This window comes from Mya arenaria, chromosome 15 (genome assembly GCF_026914265.1).
Source record: "Mya arenaria isolate MELC-2E11 chromosome 15, ASM2691426v1".
Lineage (NCBI taxonomy): Eukaryota > Metazoa > Mollusca > Bivalvia > Myida > Myidae > Mya > Mya arenaria.
Genome location: NC_069136.1, coordinates 7,160,554 through 7,180,696, shown reverse-complemented (window position 1 = coordinate 7,180,696; position 20,143 = coordinate 7,160,554). Strand labels below are relative to the sequence as shown.

General features: G+C 34.6%; 1 protein-coding gene across 5 annotated transcripts in view; it reads left to right on the top strand.

Annotated features, from left to right (window-relative positions):
- The first annotated feature begins 544 nt into the window (after positions 1 to 544).
- The window catches only part of LOC128220394 (A disintegrin and metalloproteinase with thrombospondin motifs 18-like), a 29,623-nt gene continuing 10,024 nt past the window's right edge, over positions 545 to 20,143 (top strand). For 3 of the 5 annotated variants that reach the window (XR_008258774.1, XM_052928766.1, XM_052928764.1), the window contains exons 1-19: positions 545 to 915; positions 6,130 to 6,178; positions 8,818 to 8,884; positions 11,369 to 11,591; positions 12,224 to 12,368; positions 12,885 to 13,039; positions 13,288 to 13,374; positions 13,615 to 13,724; positions 14,000 to 14,128; positions 14,924 to 15,043; positions 15,939 to 16,012; positions 16,439 to 16,521; positions 17,114 to 17,224; positions 17,402 to 17,583; positions 17,793 to 17,853; positions 18,395 to 18,545; positions 18,808 to 18,971; positions 19,397 to 19,514; positions 19,759 to 19,848. Coding sequence is in view for 4 of the 5 variants with exons in the window: in XM_052928766.1 (XP_052784726.1) it covers positions 853 to 915; positions 6,130 to 6,178; positions 8,818 to 8,884; positions 11,369 to 11,591; positions 12,224 to 12,368; positions 12,885 to 13,039; positions 13,288 to 13,374; positions 13,615 to 13,724; positions 14,000 to 14,128; positions 14,924 to 15,043; positions 15,939 to 16,012; positions 16,439 to 16,521; positions 17,114 to 17,224; positions 17,402 to 17,583; positions 17,793 to 17,853; positions 18,395 to 18,545; positions 18,808 to 18,971; positions 19,397 to 19,514; positions 19,759 to 19,848 (2,182 nt within the window). In the remaining variant the exon portion in view is untranslated. The remainder of the gene's footprint in view (positions 916 to 6,129; positions 6,179 to 8,817; positions 8,885 to 11,368; positions 11,592 to 12,223; positions 12,369 to 12,884; positions 13,040 to 13,287; positions 13,375 to 13,614; positions 13,725 to 13,999; positions 14,129 to 14,923; positions 15,044 to 15,938; positions 16,013 to 16,438; positions 16,522 to 17,113; positions 17,225 to 17,401; positions 17,584 to 17,792; positions 17,854 to 18,394; positions 18,546 to 18,807; positions 18,972 to 19,396; positions 19,515 to 19,758; positions 19,849 to 20,143) is intronic. The other 2 variants (XM_052928765.1, XM_052928767.1) reach the window with 2 other exon arrangements.

The window sequence follows — 20,143 nt, the reverse complement described above, 5'->3', positions numbered from 1 at the left end:
AAAACCCTTAATCCTTTACAAGGACTCTTAAGCGATAGCATTGGTAACTTAACCAAAGATTAGATTTCTTCAAACGTCATCTACATAATGATAATAAGTTTAACGAAAAGAGCATTTTTACAGGTCATTTATTAAATATTTGAACTCAACGGTTCGAAAATAACTATAGGTTTAAAGATGGAGTAAAGGTGCAAAATTCTAAACAACTTCGTTGCACTTATGAAGTATGCATTTAGTCGATATGACGTCGATATTATTACGTAAGGCCATCATTTTTCTTAAAAAAAATTGGTTACGGAAGTTTTAGGTGAAAGTGACACCTTAAGTATCCAATTACAAGAATTATTTTTTCGACAAATTTAACCTATAATAAAGAACAAAAGGAGGTCCTTCGACACCCTCATACCACGGTTAGACCAAGTACTGTTCAGTTCCTGGAGAAGAGTCGCACGCCATAAATTACGCCCCTCTGATTGCTCGCCCTTTAATGTCAAATCATGCAGCCGCCCTTGCTTAACTCATGATCCTGAATGATAGTCGAAACATCAATACTCGAAGCTTAAGCGTCTGTCATAACGTGCGTGCTGTTTTATTCAGAATAACGCTTTATGAGAGAAAATTAGACATATGAAATTTAAATTTAAATTAATTAAATTATGTTGTTACAAAGTGTGATATAACTAGCACATAACAGTATTTTAAATCAAAAAAAACTTGTGGGAGTGAATGCATAAAACACAGTGCAATTTAATATAACTTTATAAACAGCTCACGAAAATTTCAAACTATAAATTGAAACACAGTGATTTAATATAACAGACATTAAACAATTAGGAATCTACTTAAGTGGATATGGAAGTTGGATCATTCCTAGCGATTATTTTTATTTCCATGTTCTTACTGAATTTAAGTGAGGTAAGAGTTTGTTTCCTGTTTTCAGTTTAGCTTATGACTTGCATGCTTTATATACATAGCACATTTGTAAATACGGACAATAACGCATCACTATCTAGCTAATTGATGGTTTTTAGATATCAGTGATTTAATTCGTGTCACAAGATCAACTGATTACGAAAATCACGTTTACTGAAATAACTTCCGAAGATCCCCAACATACAACTTTATATGCAATGTTAACGATTTTATAACATACTGGAAGAAATAGAAAATGTAATTAATATGTAAATATATAACACACACTTGACCTTATACCACTATAATGACACCGATTAGTGCATTAGGATAATAATTAATTGAAACATTAGGCCGATTGTTCAGAACTTTGTTCAAGTTAACAACGGTGTTAACGTCATTGATGTTAACTGTCAAATCGTTACTGCCCTAGAAGTTTTATAAAAACACTTTTGATCTGCTGGTTTTCAATGAAAATTGAGACTACTGTTTCAGTTGAACTTGTTTATACTTTAATATGCGAGAACTTCAATCGTTTAAAAGTTTTAAACGATTTCGTTAACCATAGTGTCAACTTTAACAATCAAACCAACATAACATAACATGACATAACATAACAACAAAATTAACAACAACAACAGTGATACAAGTTAAAAATGCAATGAAACAAATGGAGCCTTAACAGTTTTTAATATATCGAAAGATGCAAAAGAATGATTGATGAACAAAAAATATTAAGATGTCAATGTTGGCAATAAAGCGCTCTATGATTATAAAAAAAAAAACATGCATCTTTTATTCAGTATTAATACTTTACTTAAGAGTTTAAGATTGATAAAACTGCTTTTGAGGAAACGGACGCGTAGCAATCTTATCATCTGAAAAAGATTCTTAAAAATTGTCAATTCCATCCATGTGCGCAGTGAAACGTTCGTACTAATACTAGTCAATATCTCGTTTTAATACAAAATACAATAAACACTATTTCACATCGGATTTATACATAAATTAGAACACTAGCCCGCATTACTTTCCTGACAAAATGTTAATCAAATAACGCATCAATAATGCAACAAATAATATGGAGGATAATAAATGCATTCAGATGAGATTGAAGTTAAATAGTATTAGGAAAATTGTTAATACATGAAATAATATCATTTTAAATTAAATACATGGACTAGATAGAAAATTATGCATATATGAGAAAATTAAATTTATCACTGTTGACTAGATTATATCTTTATTAAAACTGATTACGAGATTATTCCGACGATGCGCTTATGTCTGAGTTTTATATTGGAAAACAGAATTTGAACTAAAATCCCAAACTGCAAATAATATTGATTCAAAAGCAGATTTTAAAATAAAATACAAAAAGTAGCCCACAGCATATGGTTTTGCAAACATATCTAAGGAAAATGGGACAGGTATTTGTATTGAAACACAATAAAACGAGGAAACGATTGTGAATAAACGGTCTTAATATGTAAGCGAAAAACTAAGCCTAACGAAATTCGTGAAACGGGACCGTTTCTACACATTGCGCATAACGTTTTGACCTGTCCGAAACTAGCACTTTTACAATATTTACCTAATATTTTAAAGATGAGGAGTTCGGCTATAATAAGTTATGGTTAAATGTATCTTATGTCTTTTCAAATTCCATTATATACAATGATTTAACATCTGAACACCAAAACCTGGTTCGTTATTGTTTTTATATTATAGTTATATCATATTATAAGATAATGTCTACCTCTATTCATATGTATAATGTGTTGAGCGTAAAGAAAGAAAGAAAAAAAGAAAGAAAAAAAGAAAGAAAGAAAGAAAGAAAGAAAGAAAGAAAGAAAGAAAGAAAGAAAGAAAGTGTACTTGTGATATATTTTGGTTCAGCTATTTAATCGTACGCAACATACGATATCAACACTATTGGCGACAGATTTGGGAGTAAAAATGTCCTTGCTAAATTATCTACACTCACGCGAGAACTACGATGTTATGAGAGCGTTTCTTTCAGGGCTGTCTAAATTGATAACCAGGGGATTCTTTAGAATGTATCCTAATTACTGCTTGTGTCACAAACAGTCACAAGCATTCATACGGAACACGTTGGTCATATATACTCTAGGCAATATCGAAACAACAACAAACACTGTTTAATCGTTTAGATTTACAACAACGTCTTTAACTATTCAAAGCCCATACAACGATGAAAGGCTGTCCGCCGGCTGCGTGTTGTGACTATAGTCATGCAATATGTAAAACAAATTTAATTAAACATATAAAGATAGTAAATGCATGCTCATGAATTACTTCGCAAATACCTTTTTATGCGGATACTCAATTAAATAAAAACCATGGAGTATCAGTCAGTTGAAATACTCATTTAATATGTAGAAAACCTGAATAATTACATATGTAAGAAGTTAGACTCAAATGCATATGAAACCTTATCTGGAACTTTGATTTCATAGACAAGAAATCAACTATCAGGGTATGCGATCTAAACCAAATGCAGGAAACAAAATGTATTGGACATGTTAAAAGCTATGTCTGAAATAACTGAGGTAAATCTTCACACACTTTCCGTTTCATTCGTCATAATATTATTTTACTAACAAAATAAAGCAGACCGAAATCTTGATTGTAAATATGTATAATATGTGTTTCGTAGTGGTCAGTGGTTTTAAGTATGTACTTTCTCAGATAAATGGTTTGATGCGACCTAGTCGCATACACATTTTTATGTAACAATCTAAATACAAAAATAATTAGCCGATTAAGGGCTTTTTAAAACATACAAAAATATACTAATGAATTAATGATAAGCACCAAAAAAACTGATTATAGGAGGGGATGAAAAATTATAATATCATTTTAAAGTTTTGGTTTGATAACTAATGGCAGATGAGCATTTTTTTGAGTTACATACAATACGATCCAAAACATTTCCGGTTCTTACCGAGTTTTACGGGTAATTTTACGGGGAACAAACCTGTCCGAAACCGATGACTCAGACTTTTTTGTAACCGACAGTTTCTAGATTCTCGGACGCAATTACACAGATACATACATCAGTGTGTGTATACCACGTGATAAATTGCGTCATAAATGCTACGTCGGAAGGTCATATTTTGCTTCGAATGCAGACTTAAAACAAATATATCTTCACTATTTCTTCACCATATTAGATGAAAGATAGCGCAGTCTACGCCTTTTACGGAGCACCGCCTTCGGTCTTTTACCAGAGTTTTTTTGAGAGTTTAGTTTCTTCAAACACTTCGAAAAACCTTTTCAAAATACGGCCGTCTGACGGAGCACTGTCAAAACATTATTATGGAAACAGGTTTGTTGAAGTGTTTGAGGAAACTAATCACCCAATCAAACTTCGGTAATAAAACGATGGCGGGGCTCTTTAAATGGCATATACTGCCCTTTGTTTTATTTAAAATGGTGTATTAAAAGAAACGTTATCTTTGATTTAAGTCTTCATTTTATGCAAAATGTTGCCTTCCGACGTAGAACATTTGACGTACTTTATCACGTGGTATACACACACTGTACATGACTTTTGTTTTATTTCAGTACGTGTTCATTTTGAAACTATTTGCGTACTCTGTTTTTCATGGTGCGTTTTAGTTACTCGCGACGTTCAAATAATTGCCTTTTCTATGATCATAATAACGATGTAACGCAAATAACTTGTGTATTCGCACTTTTCTAACCACTGAAAACATTTTATGAAAAATTATAGCGCTGCTTTAGCATATATATCCATGTATAACGCAGCTTCGTAGCTATAAGAGCAGTTTCATAATACACACATGAGTGTTGACCGCTGCAGCTAACAGCGCTAGTGTCGATAGGCCCGTTGGCGCATTAATTCGTGAAATGTTTTGTCGATTTGCTGATATTAGGTTTCGAATCATGATTTTAAAAGTACCTAAAAACTGATATGTTTTATATGCTGTCCAAATATAACCCCAAGGTAAATAAGGTACAGACAGTTCGTTTGTTTCGAAAAATGATCAAATAACCGTTCATGTTTATGTGATCCAAAAGTGCTTTGTATAAGTACGTTGTTTACCGATCAACTCAAATTTTCTGACATTTTTGTCCTTTCCAAATTGAAAATTGCATTCAAAAACCAATTAAAACGCGATGATTTTTTTATAAAGTAAGACATTATTGTAATCGTAAAGATTAAATACTTCCCAAAAAACTTATGCTAATAAATAATGTAAATAATGTAATTCATTTATCGACTTTGATATTCTGTTTGTTTGATTTTAATGATACAGTCCACATGTTTTTGTTTTATTTGTTCTCTCCAGCAGTAAGATTATTATAGAGGTTAGTACAAAGCTTACGACGCATCACTCATTCAAAACAATGGTAGTGGTTAAGGTGTGATCATACGCATTTTCTTTACCATGGCCAGACCCAACATGTTCCCATGCGTTGATGAAAGGACATTTGAAAACCTAAAGGGACAATTCGCGCTCAACATTGGATGAGACAAAAATAAGAAGCGAAAACTTGTAACAAGGTGACATCTTAATCGTCACACAGGGTTCAAGATTTAAGTAGGTCGTTACCAGAAATTGCTGAATTTAATGGAAATTAATAACTTTTTTATTTCCTCACAAAACTACTTTTTTGCTTGGAATGTGTTTTAAGTTAATAAAAAATAAACAGAACTTAAGTAGGTAAACAGTTTGAATTTTATCAAGCAATTTGTACTAACAAATTTGCTCTTAACATTAGTATGTTAACAAGGAAACAATACTATAGACTAGGCAGCACAAAAAATAAAGTTAATTAAATATGCACGTGTGAATCATTTTTTGCACAAAGATCAAACGAAGAAAATGCAAATAAATAAGAACCATTCAAACCAGAAGTAGCGCATTCTGTAAGCGATAATGCCCCAGTCTTTAAATGTCGGTATTTTCTTTGATCAGCTAACATGTCAATATCACAACCAACTGTTTGATAAAGCACACTATTATGCGTGTAGTGAGTTAAAGATAATTGAATAGTATCAATAGTTTATATGATACAATCCCTGGACATGATCATTTGAGTTCATCAGTTTGGGTAAATAAACATAGAAATATAGTTTAAAATAGTTATTACATTTAGTATTTAAAAATGTATTATGTATATTGCGTTGTTTCTTTAATTTGTGTGTTGTTTTATTTTATTCAGTTTCAGACAGTATTCGGTTCAAGTGACTATGATTTCAGCACACAGAAAGGTTACAGACTATTTAGTTTTCTTAAACATTTCATTTTTTCAAAAAATGTAAAAAGACAAACTTCAGACTTGAAATATTGTCATTTCTAACGTTGCACGTATATGATAACCATACATTTCCATAAAATTCAGTTAAAATCCAATTCATATTAAAAATACAAATATATGACATATTTTCCCTCGGAGTCTCTCACTTTGAAGTTAAGTATCGTTCATTTTTAATTTAATCCATTTGCATTAAGCCATGTTTCCAGCAGAAAATATATCAACTTCTGAGATATTGGTGTACTTTTTCCGATTGCATGTAATCGACTGTAGTCAAAGTATTACAAGTCTTAATATGTTGCATTACTCAGACTCAACAAACTTTTAACCTGAGGTAGCACCCCCGATCTGAAATACAGAGAGAGTATCACTGGACACATCCAGACACTTCGCATTTATAACGTACATTATATGCAGCATTCGATTTTTAATGTGCGCATCGTGGTTCACTTCAGTAGCTGGCGTCCTGAAAAATTCTTCAAAGGATTTTTCCATTTCCGCGTGCGTTTTAACGTCATGATGAATTGTTGTTTTGGGGTTTTTTACAAAAGGAGAAGAGTAGCGGATAGGAATAACATCGAACAAATTGACAGCATTTAAACAATATTTATCAATAATCAACATCTATTGTCTAGCATGTTTCGAAAAGTGAATTTTCATTGACACAGATAGTGTTTCATAAGTAAAGACGTCAAACTTGTGCACATGCAATTATATTTTGATATCATTTAAGTAATCATGGTTAAATTCATGTATAAAGATATTTCGTCTTTGTAGACTAGATTAGTTATAACAATGGGCAATTATGTAACATTCGTTAATAAAAACCTGTGTTAGTACGTTTTAATTAATTTACGCACTTAAAGCGCAGTCCGCTTCCTTAAGTCCGCTGTCGTGTGCCTGAATTGAATTGAATAAATAGCTTCACGAGAAATCTGCAAGGTTTTTATCATAAGTCAGTTTTGCTTCCGTGTGTGTTATTAATGGCTTCCGTGGTAGTCTAACTATGTACGATTATACACGAAAACGGAATAGTTACGGACAGGAATTTATATAGGATAAGATAAAATGCTCTAGATTGAGATTTTTTAGCAAATCATTTTTATCTGCTTCATTCCGTACATGACGTCGGATGAAGCGAATCTATTTTATGTGCTTCATTCCGTAAACGACGAAGGATGAAGCAAATCAGTTTCACCTGCTTCATTCTGTACATGACGTCGGATAAAGCGAGTCGGTTGTATCTGCTTCATTCCGTACATGACGAAGGATGAAGTAAATCAGTTTTATCAGATTCACTCCAAATATGACGTCGGAAAAAGCGATTCGGTTTTATCTGCTTCATTCCGTACATGACGTCGGTTGAAGTGAGTCGGTTGTATCTGCTTCATTCCGCACATGGCGTCGGATGAAATGAGTCGATTTTATCTGCTTTACTCCGAACATCTGATGAAGTGAGTCGGTTGAAACTGCTTCACTCCGAACACGACTTCGGATGAAGTGAGTCGCTTTTATCTGCTTCACTCAGAACATGACTTCGGATGAAGTGAGTCGGCTTATCTGCTTTACTCCGAACATGACTTTGGATGAAGTGAGTCGGTTTTATCTGCTTCCCTCCGAACATGACTTTGGATAAAGTGAGTCGGTTTTATCTGCTTCATTCCGTACATGACTTCGGATGAAGTGAGTCGGATTTATCTGCTTCATTCCGTACATGATGAAGGATGAAGCGAATCGGTTTTATCTGCTTCTTTATTTAATGTCAATTAGAACCTTTCAGCTTTTACCCCTCGATGTAAAAAAACGTCAGTTATGTTTCCTGTATGCGATCTACATCTTGAACTTATTGCGTTAGCGACAACATAAACATATGTCATTTATCACGGCGCTCGTAACGCTTGCTTTTGAGAAAATAAGTTAAGTGAGTTATTGTTCCTTATGTGGTCTGAATGATGAACTCATTGCGCCAGAGACAACCTCGGTTATGCTGTAAGTTCGTTAGGGTTCATGTTTTGAATTTTATTTAATTTATCACTGCTCTCGCTACGTTGGCTTAGGTGATGCTCAATTTTATTCAAGATATGAACTTTCTCAGTTAACCATAATTTTATGTAAGTGTACTGATGGTCAAGTTTTTTTCGGATTTACTCATAAGCCCCTCGGCAGACGGTAACGCAACTAAAACAGAAATAGATGCGAATCATGCACCACGCGTTCGGGAAAATCCGGGATAATTTTTTTATAAAGTGACAATAGTGTTCACGTATACGGACGATGAAATGGCGTATTTCCAATCAAGGGCGCAATACCTTAATGAATTTTACTTTCATAATTATAATGTTCATGTTTGCGAAAAAAAATGTTTCAAGTGGTTTCTAAGTGGTGTCATCTAATTTAATGATTGGTTGTTGTTTGTAAGTGAACATCCACTTCTTTTAATCACTTTCCGCATTTGTGGATATAAAGCAAAGAAATATTTTGACAAAACATTGTGTCGACATGAAGATTAGAGTGAAAGTTAAAAGAAATGCAATACCCTCGTTCCATGTTTCACGAGGCCTATTCAAATACCAAACATTTAAAACTATTTTTTAGATCCACCGAGCAGTCGTCTGACAGCAAACATCACATTGATATATAGCGACAATGACGTTATACCCAGGTAGATTACATCTAATGTATTTTATAATAACCTTTGATATTTGACAAGTGCGCAGATAACAAGTGTTATGTTATAAAAAGTATTCAATTGCTCAATAGATCAGCCTTTATATTGTCATTTGATAATAAGTGTCTGGCGATTAAGCTTTGTTAGTGTGGGTGATTACACAAACTTTTATAATAATTAATTTCTTAATTGCTGAATCTGATAATCGCATACAATTTTTGAGCCTTGATATTACAATTGTATCACAGGCGTATGCCAACGTTTAGATAAAACGATTTGTTATGAAACGGTGTTCGTTCTATTTTAATTCGGTGGAGATAATACAATTCCAAAGTCAAACTACAAAATACAATGCTCATAAGATCTGAAAATAAGTTAAAGATTGTCCAATGAGTACAATATATTGATAGTGTCTACTTATAGATGGATATATTTGATACCGCAATGCCAAGAACAATTAAAAATTCAAGATTGAACACTGGTAGCACTTTCATTTATACAAGCCCAGAAATTGATTAATGCCAATAGGTTTTAATGCAAGACGTTTGACGGACAACACTTATTGCCTAAACAATTGCTAAATGAATACATATTTCGATGAAATTTTCAAAATAAGAACGCAACAATAGAACATCGAAATCATACGTTGTTTCGTAAACGTCACTAAAGATATTAAGATCTATTTTCGAAACATTGTGTAAATAACATTGAGTGTGATCGTCGTCGAGCTCATCATAGATTTTACGAAACGTCCAATCCATTGAAATCGTGCTGGTGCTCTTGAGATGTTCATTTGGGTACACCCTTGTCCACATGCAACTATACGGGTACACCCTTGTCCACATGCAACTATACGGGTACACCCTTGTCCACATGCAACTATACGGGTACACCCTTGTCCACATGCAACTATACGGGTACACCCTTGTCCACATGCAACTATACGGGTACACCCTTGTCCACATGCAACTATACGGGTACACCCTTGTCCACATGCAACTATACGGGTACACCCTTGTCCACATGCAACTATACGGGTACACCCTTGTCCACATGCAACTATACGGGTACACCCTTGTCCACATGCAACTATACGGGTACACCCTTGTCCACATGCAACTATACTGAAACTGCATTCCGTAAGCATGTACCATGTAACGAAATCAAAATTGACTGTATTTTACAGTCCTTAGATGTACCTACAATGTGGATTATGACTTTTTCCTCGATGTCATTGCTTACTTTAGTAAAGCTTACACTACTCCCAACACTTTTTATTAAGATAACGTAATTTTCCTTCAATACCAACCGATCCGGCGATGTGTTTTCTTTTTAAATTCCCTTTGAGCGTTTATTTACGAATTCTGTAAACATGAGTTTCGTAACTGATAATGGCAACACCCGTGGCTAATCCCGTATTCATGCCTTATTTGTTATAATCTTGAATGTTTGACACATTGCACTGTTTTTGCTATGATGTTTTCTTCATCGTATAAGGTCGCCTGAGCACATAGTGCTCAGTGAGAGTTTATGTAATAAGATGAGTGTCCGTCTTCCGCCGTCCGTCCGTCATCAGCATTTTCCTTCAAACAAATTATTTTCCTAAATTACAGAGACAATTTCAACCAATCTTTATAGAAAATGTTTCTTAATGGGTTCTCTTCCATATATATTCAATAAAAGTCGTTCATAGCAAAAAGTTGCTTGCCCTGGCAACGGACAAGAAACACTTTTAGAACCGTCTTCTTAGAAACCCGATTTCAAGAATGATGAAGAAATGTTTCTAAGCCGGCTCTGTATCAATTTCTCTCACTCCATGTTGATTCGTTGAAAATATGGCCGCCAGCGAGTGGGTCTCCTCATCACTATATGTCTACAGGTTTTTTTTTAAATCAAGATGAAAACCAATATGAAATTGAGGTTCATAAAGGACGTTGCTGGTTTTCACTATATGTCTATATGGGGAAAAACTCTTTACAGAAACCATTGGCACGATTTCAAATGTTTCACAGAATTGTTCCATATGTGTTGCAGTTATAAAAATTATTTATTATGTAAATAAATAATCTGTATTTTCTTATAATACTTTATTGTTTTAAAATAATTAAAAATGCTAACTATAAACTTCATGAACTTATTCACAGTAGCAATGTGATTCTTGTGACAGTTTATATAACTCCAACTTAAATACTATAAGCGTTATGGTCCTTTGTAACGTTTTGAAAGAATACATATTTTTCATGTTTGTACAAGCCCGTTTAAAATATAGGACCTATTAAAGTTTCACTTTCGGCGAACGGTCGGGAGGCGTCCAGTATGTGGTCCGATCAATAATGCTTTGTACAATCTGGTGAGCGATAAAGGGCCATCTCAATATATTAGGAAATGCAATCATGATCTTCTTGTTTAATGACGCTTTTGAGATCAACATATTTAATGAAATACATTTAAGTTTTATGTTTTACCGTTCCATTATAGACGAGCACCATCAGAAATCCACATAGACCTTCACGACCAGAAATTAATATATGAACTAGAGGCAAGAAAACTACCAATTAACGCAGAAACAAGGGTCACCTACGGGGACAGTTCAAAATTAAACCGACAACAAACATCAAAGATCAGCAGCGACTGTGTCGTCACGGGAACATTGACGAATGACTTCAGGGACAGCCTGGTGTTGTCGTTCTGCAGTGATATGGTATGTTATTTTTAAAGACTTAAAAACTGGACATATATCAATACTATGCATGAGTAAGCACTAATCTTTTGTTCTGACTGATCGTCGCTCGATTGAAATATCATTTCAAGAGCTCGACACAAAAAATATATCAATCATAATTTCATGTTACTGCTCAATTGGTGCGAAACTATTATGAAGGAAATCTTCATATATTACAACCGATGATAAAAAAAAAAAATTAATTTCATTCTCACTCATTCAGATTCTGCAGATTGCCTAAATTTCTTTTAGTCATGTTTTCACGATTGTTTTGTTTCGACCATTTACGCAATGTTCAGCGCGTGACGCAAATATTTACCAAATATACTTAGCAATCAGTACTTCACTGCGTTTTAAGTTCGCTTTATTCCTAGCCATGCATGTTTGTTCGACTTTCAATAATAATGATTTTGCACTGTTGCGTCATTATTTCAGCATCTAACAGTATCTAGCCTACGCCAGCATGAATCAAATGTATTGTCAGCGTGTACACGCCCTCATTAGTCATCGATACCATCCATGTTGAAGTGACTTTTTATTAAACGTACTAGAAGTATCGGACAGCGAGTATCGTATACCATTAATCATTTAAGAGTTTGTTTGATTTTCAGACTGGTTTATTTCATTATGATACGAACACGTTTCACATAGAAGAGGCATTCCCCACGGAATCCAAAGACACAGTCCAAGTTTCGATCTTAAAATCCGCAAGAACAAAGCCTTTAGAAGACAGCATCGGTCCCATCTTTGGTTCAGGTAATGATTTTACATAATGACTGTTGAGATAGTGTCAGTATGATTATTACGATGGTGATTCAAATTGATTTCTTCAATATAGCAGAGGTTGGGGAACGCTACTTGTTCGTGTAATTACACATGTAAATTACTTTCAGAGCAGTTTGTCATCCAATTGTGTGTAGGAAATTGAAAGCCACAAGACGCTATTGATACCACATTTACAATATGTGATATTTTCAATTGAACTTACGTGAGCTCTGAATTAACTGAATAAAAAGTTAAATGGAAATCAGTTTCTCCGCATGTAAAATCAACGACCCATAATCGATTTGTAAGTTCACGTGCACGGATAGATACACGTTAATGCGCACCAGTATAGGCAGTGTTTCTAAACTTAAATTTTCTGACAGTTCCAGTGCTGTATTTCGCTTAATATCAACAACAAAATGATCAAGCAGATTTTACAATAAAGAGTCTTCGAAACGTAAATGACATACTAGTAGTTATGGTTGAGACTATTAATATTCTTTACAGAAGTCATTTTCGACCGCAAGAAACGCGAAGCAATTCCCCAAATCACCATAGAAACGGTGGTCATTTTGGACGAAGAGTTCGTAGCGAGTGCTCGTTCGCGAGGCCAGGTGACCGATCAAGACTTGATTGACTTTATGACAATGAGGTGGACTGCGGTAAGTTATAAAACCTCTTGCTATCAAAACCATTGAAACACAAATGACACAATTAATGCAAAGTCAGTTAAAGTTACCTTTTTGTCTGTCAATAGTTTCTTTTAATACCTCTGATCTATGTCATACCTAAAACGCTATGGTGACACGTATATTTCACACAGAGCTGTTTGTCAAGGGATATGTACAGACTATGATCGGCAGGTATAATAATTGGTTTTGTGAAGTTATATTTCCTTTGTTTCCTACAGGTCCAAGCAGAATGGGGCAGGACGGATTTGTTTGGATACGACATACGCATTGAAGTGAAAGAGGTTGTCATATGGGAAACAAATCCAGTACGTTGACAAAAATGAGACACAGCAAATGAATTGTGTCATGAGAACGAAGATATAGTTGTATTTTTCAATGTGTTGGTATATTTTTGATCGCTTGAATATGACTTTTGAAAAGATAAAAAAAAATAGTCACACAACGGATGAGAACACTTAATCTGTATTCTGTATTAGCCTTTATGACAGTTTTATGCATGATCAGAGTAAAATTCCTACTTCTTATGTTATCGTTCATTTTTACAGTCGTGGTACAACCCAAGTACAATCCTATTAAACACGCTCAGCAGCATATGTAACGGGGCATATAACCATGGACTTTATACGGACTTCGACCATATTCATCTCTTTACCGGGTAAGTGTACGTTTATCAAAGTGTATTTGTTGTTTTTTTCTGAACAAAAATATGAATTGATCAATACGATCAAACACGACATTTTGCATCAAACTTACGAGTTTGTCAATGAAGAATACATATGTTTTGCTATGGTTTATGTATGTTTGTGTCCATACAACGGAGTTGGTACGATATCACTGGGGCAGCATATCAATTTTTATTTTGTTATAGTGTTACTATAACTATAACCCTGACTGTAACATCTGTTTTAATGACTGAACCTATTTTTTTAGAACCAAAGGCACGGATGTGTCGGGCAAAGCCTTTACTGGAAAGGTGTGTGATCCGCGGTACAAATGCGCGGTGTCGACCGATACACGCGTGACCGAGTTTACCATTGCTGCACACGAGTTAGGACACAAGTAAGGCCCACCAAACACTCAGTGATTGTTAATTTAATTTTATTTCCAATTATGCCGAATAAAGGATGAGGATAAGGATAACAGTCAAAGTAAACAAGGGTTTGCTACTACATTAAAAGTACAAACGCGCAAAAGATACAATGTACCGTACAAGGTTTACATGTCGTATTTTTTATTTTACTTTAATAATTAACGTATGTAGTCATATAACCAGCTTGTTGACCTGTCATTTCATTTGACTTTGCATGCATATCTTGTTTAAGAACAAAAACTATCCATTGTTGAATAATACCGTTGTTGACCTTGCATAAACTTCAAAAAGTAGCCACAGGCCAACCCGATCTACCTGGTTTCATTGTAATGTTTTTTCAATCTTCGAAAGTGTCCATTCAAGCAATAGTTTCAGCCTCTTATTCAAAATGTGAAATTGTAATGATAATTTAAACAATCCACTTATATTTTAATTAAAGCTGTAATGCAACGTATGTGTAATATTAACAGAATAGTTTAAATATATTTTGCTGTTGGTTAGACCAACCTCTATTTTTATAATGTCTCGTTAGCTTGATGGTCAGCAAATTCGAATCCCACCAAGGAGAAAAGTTTAATTTCTGGCCGGAGTACATGTGGGTTTGGTTGGTGGTCACAATGCTGAAAAACTGTATTTCCACAAGTTTCACCAACAGCACAATTACATGCCAACAAAAGAAATTGCTGTGACGACTTGCTTAAAAATCGTTGTAAATTTAAAAAAGTATTTCAATTTCATATTTCTTTATGATACATTTTTTTCAGCATGGGCATGAATCACGACGTTGATAACGGATGTCCAGCACCAAATGACGGCATTATGGGCTCCAAGGTCTTCGGATGGAGCGCTTGCAGCATCAGTGAAACCAGAGCTCTTCTTAACCAGTTAATATTGTTTTGACCACACATTACAAATAAAGCCCGAGCTATTTTAACAAATTTTATTGCGTTCAAAGGATATTCAGTCAGTTCGTCAATACGAAGTGAAGGCTTTATTCCGGATATCACTAAGATGCCCGAACTTGCTTTGAAGTCACATCAAGTCAGTTCGCTATCAAACAAAAAAGTATTTGTCCCTGATTAAACAAGAATATGTTTTAAACAGATGCCATTCAGAATATTTACGCAGGGTTAACGAATATAACTAAGTTATGTGTCGTATTTCATGATATGCGTTTCATGATTAAAATCATACTGTTCCACTTTCACAGTATTTCACTTAGATTTGCGTTCTACCAGTGATGTTCCACATAAATGACAAATGTTTTAAATTATAGAATTGAGACGCTAATTGTTTATCTGATCATTAAATTAAGTAGCTACCCACGCGTTTACAACAGGTTTTCTACAATCTACAAGACACATAGAAAATAAATAACTGATTTCATAGAATCGAAAGTTTGTTTGTTTATTGGTTGAAAATCTATTTGCCTATACATGTTAGTGAAATGTTTTGTGACGATAAAACTTTTTATATATTTTCAAAACAGCGCGTACTTTGATTTTATATTGATGGTTAATTGTGATGTGATACACAAAGTTTTTCAACTTCGCTAAGTAACTAACGTATAATCTGATGACGTTCGTGTTTATACAAACACTTATGATACCTAAATACTTATAATATATATAAAAAAAATAATCAGTTATATCACCTTAGAATACTAGGTTTTCAAGTGTTTTATATGAGCAGCTGAACTACTTATTCAGACATTGAATGGCATCGAATCTGGTTTTGATAAAAAAATAATTTCTAAGGATTCCTGTATTGAATTTACAGGAGTTCATCAAGTTGTCTGAATGAAACAAATGTCAACTCTCCGACCGCTCTAAACCTTGCTGATGCCTGGCCAGGTACATTATTCTTATTTTTATGATTTACTGTAAAGTCCCCGACCGTTTACAATCAAATTAATAATTATCTCGTGATCTTATACCATTTGTACATTCCTTTCTGTTAAATATCAAGTTGGATCTTTGCTTGTTTTTATAATCAGCAATACATTTGTCAACATAAGTTTGTGGAGTTTTGTGCTGTTCTTCTATGTTTCTTGTTTGTGATTTTATGTTCTATGTCTTTGGCGTTTACCCAGTGCCACTAAACCGGGTCTATGTTTAAACTTTTTGCTACTGAGCTTGTTTCTGTAGTTTTTTGCATAAATATTGGTATTGTCATGTTCGTTGCATACTGTTGGTTTGTGAAATATATTTTTTTTTTCTTGCTTCCATCACTATTTGATACCATTTGTTCAGATTTGAGTATCTCTTGTTCACTTGCAGGGATGATATACACAGATGACGAGATATGTGAATTTAAGCACGGGAAAGGATTCAGATACAGAAAATTTCCGTATAGCTCTTTCGTAAGTAACAATACCCGAACGAAAGGAAGCGCATGGTATACAGGAAGTTTCCATGTAGCTCTTTTCTACTAATATTATCCGAACGAAATGAAACACATGGTATATGGAATGTTTCGCTAGAGCTCTTTTATATGTCAGACTACCCGAACGAAGGAAAACCTACGGAATCAAAAAGGTTCCCTATAGCTATGTCGTGAGTTACATTATCCAAACGAAAGGAAACGCATGGAATACAGAAAGTTTATCTAAAGCTATTTCGTAAGTAATATCCGAACGAATGGAGACACATGGTACTATATGACAAAACAATGTTATGGACGAACTAAACTCTTTTATCTTGTAATACTTGCATAGGAGTGCACGCAGAGAAAATCAAAAATCACAGTTTTGCATTTGTGTGCTTTGACTAAATTCCATAAAACTGAGCTATTTTGAGCATCTACGACTCGTTTTAAGCAATTATGAGACAAGCTGGCAAAGGAAGTTTTACAAGAGGTCAAGCTTTTGCAACATGGACAGTGCATACACATAGGTTCTAGACGCCGAGGTTGATTCTTATAATTGATAATTTGTTATAAAATTATTGTTTTAGACTGAATGCACGCTTTACTCGTGTGTGAACATGAACACGAGTTCACCACTGTACGGTATCATGTACAACGAGGCAGTGCCCACGGATGGGAGATACTGTGGTCACCAACAGGTAGATACACGATCTAGAATAGTTCAAATTGTTGACATAGCATTAGTTATAAATTGTCCATCGATTGGTATATGCATCTTTGAATGTTGGCAATGCATGAAACATATGAGTACCTAGCCACTTACAGTTACAAGTTACCAGTTATAATTTTGTTGAGCAAGTTAATTTGTGTTTCAGGTTTGTTCATCCCAAGTTGTAAATGGAGCGTACCAGTGTATATTCTGGAACGAAACCGGCATTGAGATTGGACTATTAACTGAAGTGCCAGTGGTATGGTCTACTTACGAAGAAATGACGCCATGTAGTCGCACGTGTGGAACAGGTGTTCAATATCAGCAGAGGAAATGCAACGATCCAACGTATTATTTTTTTTTGCATTGGCGCGTATTGAGCACAAATATGTTCATTTTGCACAAAAATATTTTCAGTTCAATAGCATACTCTGACTAGGATAATGTTTATAATGGGAACTTAAACCAAACTGCGTTTAGGTCTACGCGTTAAAGTTAATCTTTATCACGTAGAGAGCAAACATATACCTTGTATGTGTGATATTGTTTTCCACCAGACCAAGGAATACGATGTGGTGTGACGGACATGAGTACCAGGCCCAACTCTGCAACACACATGTACGTTTTACAATATATTTAATATACTGTAACAAAACTGATGTTTTATTGATACTCAATATGTTCTACTTCTTCGTGTCCATACGTTTACGACCTTTTGACGTTTGAAAAATATTATACCGATTGGTGGCGAAAGTGGTTTTGCAATCGCTAGCGCCATCAATGAAACCACACAAACCGTTACTGTTATAGTGTTATTCATAATTGGAATTGAGTCTCGCTCCTAAATCATCTTTCCTCAAGAATGATATGTAAGTGAATTCAACATTCAAAGCGTTTTTTTACATTCCTTCAATGCTGAATGGGTATGAACAATAAATAACTTCGCTTTACAATTTTCGGTGTTTATGGCCGAGTTTTTGGGCGAAATGCAATATGGATCAAAGGGTCACGTGTTATTCGATCCCCGTTTAGACCTTCGTCGTTGCTAAGCACAGTTTATCACCGATACAACTGTGAAATATGTTTGTCGTTATTTGGTGCTTTTGTTATCAGTACAACATAAATATTAGTTTTTTACGTCGATGGTTCATTCCTGTAGCCCTGCTCAGATGATCCGGGTGACGATGTCGAACTCCGGAAGACCCGGGCAGGTGAGCGTTGCAGCCACATGAGAGCGGCCGAACTATATGAGAAAATAGGCCTGGTGTCCACCGATTTTCTCGATACAGGGGATAGGTTTAACAGTTATGGTATGTGCCTCTGTTGTGAACATTTTAACATTTTTGACGTGTGCATGTGTACCAAAACATACTGCACATTTTAGTATGTATCGTTTTTAACATACTTAGTGATGTTTTGAGTTCACAGTATCCGTTACTAAATTCATACTTATACGCAAAACACATTGGTTAAAATAAGAAATGGATGATTGTTTAATATTCATTAAGTTTTCAAATCGAATATAAAAAAGTCAAAAATAATTGTCAAAATTGTTCCAAACGCTTAACATAGAATGGGGCCAGTGTGAGGTAACGTGTGATACAGCGGATGGGGTGACAGTGGGAGATTTTCAACGGTTTGGTCTGATGCCCGACGGAACGCCATGTGACATTCCGGAAACTACGACATTTATTAGTTCCGGTCGCACGGGTCGATGTATACAAGGGTATTGTCATGTGAGTATCGATAGTTACCTTAATGACAAACCAATTCAATTTAAAGCAGAGAATATGAGCAGAGCTTCATCATTATGATATAGAAATTTTGTATAAAAATGGTATTCGACATCGATTCAACTGATATTGCATCAAATCAACGATTATGTTAGAGACGGCGAGGAATGTGTTCAATAACAAGACTGTAAAACAATATGTCTAAATAGTGAAGGGACAAAAACCATTTCAACAAATATATGTTATCTGAGTTCTAGTTGCAGCGTATTTTCTCAAACGTGTTTTAAGTCTCACTAACCATAAGTTTGTTTTTATTGTTTAAATTCGATATTTAAATGAAGCCGATAATTTGCAATTAGGTTTGAGACCACGTACCATTTTCAATTGTTCATGAACAACATCATGTTAACTTGAATGTGTCACTCCAGATGTTTGGGTGCGACAACTCGACAAGCGATGTGGTATTTGACGGATGTGGGGTATGTGGTGGAGACAACTCCACGTGCCAGGTCATAGACGGCGTCTACACAGACAACGTTACATCCGGTAAGATCTTTCCCTTATATGTCTATTATGTTCGTTGGATTTTATGAAATGCAAATTGAATTGAAATGCCGATTGTAAATTTTAAGTACATCGATCAATTATGATAGTAAACATAACTATGAATTGAAAACATATTGAATCAATCCACTTATTCATGTATCAATTTTTATAATTTATGAAGGGTTATTTCATTTAAATTTTGTTTGTAAGTTTAATGAATGGAGCTCTTTTCTCACATATCTAGGAGAGCGTTGGATCATGATGACTCTTCCAGCCGGTGCCTTCAACATTCAGTTTTACTTTACATACAACGACATGAAGCAGCACTTCTTTGGTAAATAAAATGTGTATTGAGACAGTATGTCGCGAGTTGAACGCGTATTGGAAAATTCTTAGGCCACACCAAATTAATCTTCTGTTCTACGGATTTTCAAGATAAAACATTAGGGCGATTATTTTTTTACTTGCTTTCAAAGAAGAAACGTAGCGGTGATAGGCAATTTTGATTAAAGAATAAAAACCGCATTCTGAATGTGAGCGAAACCTTAATTTATTATTTACTTTCATATATTTGAAGCAAACCACAATTTGCTCTGGTGTATGCATGTTTTGTAAGCATAGTATCGTTG